Genomic DNA, 2,407 nt, shown 5'->3' with positions numbered 1-2,407 from the left:
TGCAGGCATTCTACTGGACCGTTAAGGTGAAAAGAAGCTGAGCCGGATGGCGACGCTCTCCATTTGCTAGTCCATCTTTGTCCCAACCCTCACCTATGGTCACGGTGTCGGGGTAGTGTCGGAAAGAAAGACGTCACAGATAGAAGCAGCGAAGGTGAGATTCCCCTGTAGAGAGCCTAAGGTCAGCCTGAGAGACAGGGGGAAGAGCTTGGAGTAGAGTCGGTGCTACTCTGCGTCAAATGGAATGGTAAATGGCAAATGAACTACACCTATATAGTGCTTTTCTACCTTAGCGGCACTCAAAGCGCTTTACAATGTTTTCTCATTCACCCATTCACACACCAATGGCGACAGAGCTGCCATGCAAGGTGCGAGCCTGCCATTGGGAGCAGCTTTGGGTTCAATGTCTTGCCCAAGAACACTTCGACTGTGGAAGGGGCAGGAATCGAACCGCCAACCTTACGATCAGAGGACAACCGCTCTACCACCTGAGCCACAGCCGCCCAAATGGAGCCGGCCCATGTGGTTTGGGCATCTGATCAGGATTCCTCCTCGGCCCCTTTCTTTGCGGTTTTCTGGGCACGTCCAACTGGGAGCAGACCCCGAGACGAGACCAGAATTCAGTGGCAGAATTCCATCTCCCATCTGGCCTGGTAACAACCTGTGATCCCCCAGGACCCAATGGAAAGTGTTGTTGGGCAAAGGAACGTCTGGAATGACCTGCGTAGCCTGCTGCCAGTGCAACTCGGCTCTGGATGTCAGTGTTGTGTGCTTTACATTTCGTACACTGATCCAATCATGTTACTTGACACAAAGTGTGGATCAACAGATGTTGGTGGTACAGTCCCATCAGTCCCTGCTCTACTTTGCAGTTCATGGTGTTTGAAAATGTTGCTATGCTAATATGCTAAAACTCCAGTTGAGTAGGTTGAAGACGATGGACCAGTGAAAGATTTGATGCTTCCATTGTGATGGTGTTAGCATGCCAACGCACATAATTCTGACTTTTAGGTAAATAAATGTGATGATTGCATTTCAGTGAGTGCCTGTGTTTGTATGTTTGTCTGTTGCTACAGAAACGTAAAAGCAAGCATGGAGAGAGACGTGTGAACTGTAAGGAGGAAGACAAAGGCTCCCCAACAACAGCAAACAGCAACGAATGGTTCAGTTGTGAGCAATGTGGCAAGAGTTTTATGACAGTAACAAGGCTAAAAATTCACCAACATAGTCACACTGAGGAAAAACCATACAGCTGTGACCAGTGTGAGATGACTTTTATTGACAAGACTAAGTTAACAAGACATCAACTCATCCACAGTGGACTTAAGCCATTCAGCTGTGACCAGTGTGGGAAGGCTTTTAGTCAGATTGGTGATTTAACAAGACATCAACTCATCCACAGTGGAGTTAGACCATTCAGCTGTGACCAGTGTGGGAAGACTTTTACTCGGATGATTTACCTAAAAACCCATCAATTTACCCACAGTGCAGTGAAACCCTTCAGCTGTGATCAGTGTGGGGCGACTTTTATTGACAAGCGTACATTAACAAGACATCAAGTCGTCCACAGTGGAGTTAAGCCATTCAGCTGTGATCAGTGCGGGAAGAGTTTTACTCAGAAAATTCATTTAAAAACCCATCAACTCATCCACAGTGGAGTTCGACCATTCAGCTGTGACCAGTGTGGCAAGACTTATACTCGGATGTGTCATTTGAAAGACCATCAACTTACTCACAGCAAAGGTAAACCATTCAGCTGTGATCAGTGTGGGAAGAGTTTTACTCTGAAAACTAATTTGAAAGCCCATCAACTTACCCACAGTGAAGGTAAACCATTCAACTGTGATAAGTGTGTGAAAACCTTTGGTGAATATGAACTGTTGATCCATCAATGCCCCCACTCTGGAAGGAAGCTGTACCACTGTGACGTTTGTGGAAAAGTCTTCAAACACCAACACAGCCTAAAATATCATGAGCGCATCCACACTGGACATGATGCTTATGTATGTGATCACTGTGGCAAACTATTTGCTCAGTATAAAGAATTAAAATGCCATGAGGTTACGCACACTGGAGTGAAACCGTACCATTGTGACCAATGTGGGAAAGGCTTCAATGCCACTGGCACCCTAAAGGCTCACCAACATACCCACACTGGGGAGAGACCATACGGATGTGACAAATGTAGTAAGAGGTATACAAGTTCACATTCCCTGAAAAAACACCAACGGATCCACACCAGAAAGCGGCGCCACAGCGAGGTATGTAAAGACTGGTGTCAGTGACGCTGTACACATTATTCTACATTTGGATATTTCACTGTGCATTGAAATTTAGTGTCAGACTGTTTAGAATAACTGTGGTCAGTCTGATGAACACATTATGAGCTGTCGTTCAGTCTGACCTG

The 2,407-nt window shown here is 46.0% G+C and overlaps 1 protein-coding gene across 3 annotated transcripts; it reads left to right on the top strand.

Moving 5' to 3' along the window:
- Nucleotides 1–23: 23 nt before the first annotated feature.
- LOC103373446 (zinc finger protein OZF-like) lies at nucleotides 24–2,395 on the top strand. Of its 3 annotated transcripts, none has more exons than XM_008303336.1 (3): nucleotides 24–239; nucleotides 508–1,410; nucleotides 1,495–2,395. In XM_008303336.1, the coding sequence occupies exons 2-3, from the start codon at nucleotides 1,194–1,196 to the stop codon at nucleotides 2,283–2,285; spliced, it is 1,008 nt and encodes a 335-aa protein (XP_008301558.1). In that variant the 5' UTR covers nucleotides 24–239; nucleotides 508–1,193; the 3' UTR covers nucleotides 2,286–2,395. The 3 variants fall into 3 exon arrangements, with proteins under 3 accessions (XP_008301558.1, XP_008301557.1, XP_008301555.1); XM_008303335.1 differs by having other exon boundaries at nucleotides 25–239; nucleotides 508–1,679; nucleotides 1,764–2,395; XM_008303333.1 differs by having other exon boundaries at nucleotides 26–239; nucleotides 508–2,395.
- Nucleotides 2,396–2,407: the final 12 nt, after the last annotated feature.

This window comes from Stegastes partitus, unplaced genomic scaffold (assembly GCF_000690725.1).
Source record: "Stegastes partitus isolate 25-593 unplaced genomic scaffold, Stegastes_partitus-1.0.2 Scaffold1983, whole genome shotgun sequence".
Lineage (NCBI taxonomy): Eukaryota > Metazoa > Chordata > Actinopteri > Pomacentridae > Stegastes > Stegastes partitus.
This window is presented reverse-complemented; position numbering and strand designations above follow the sequence as displayed.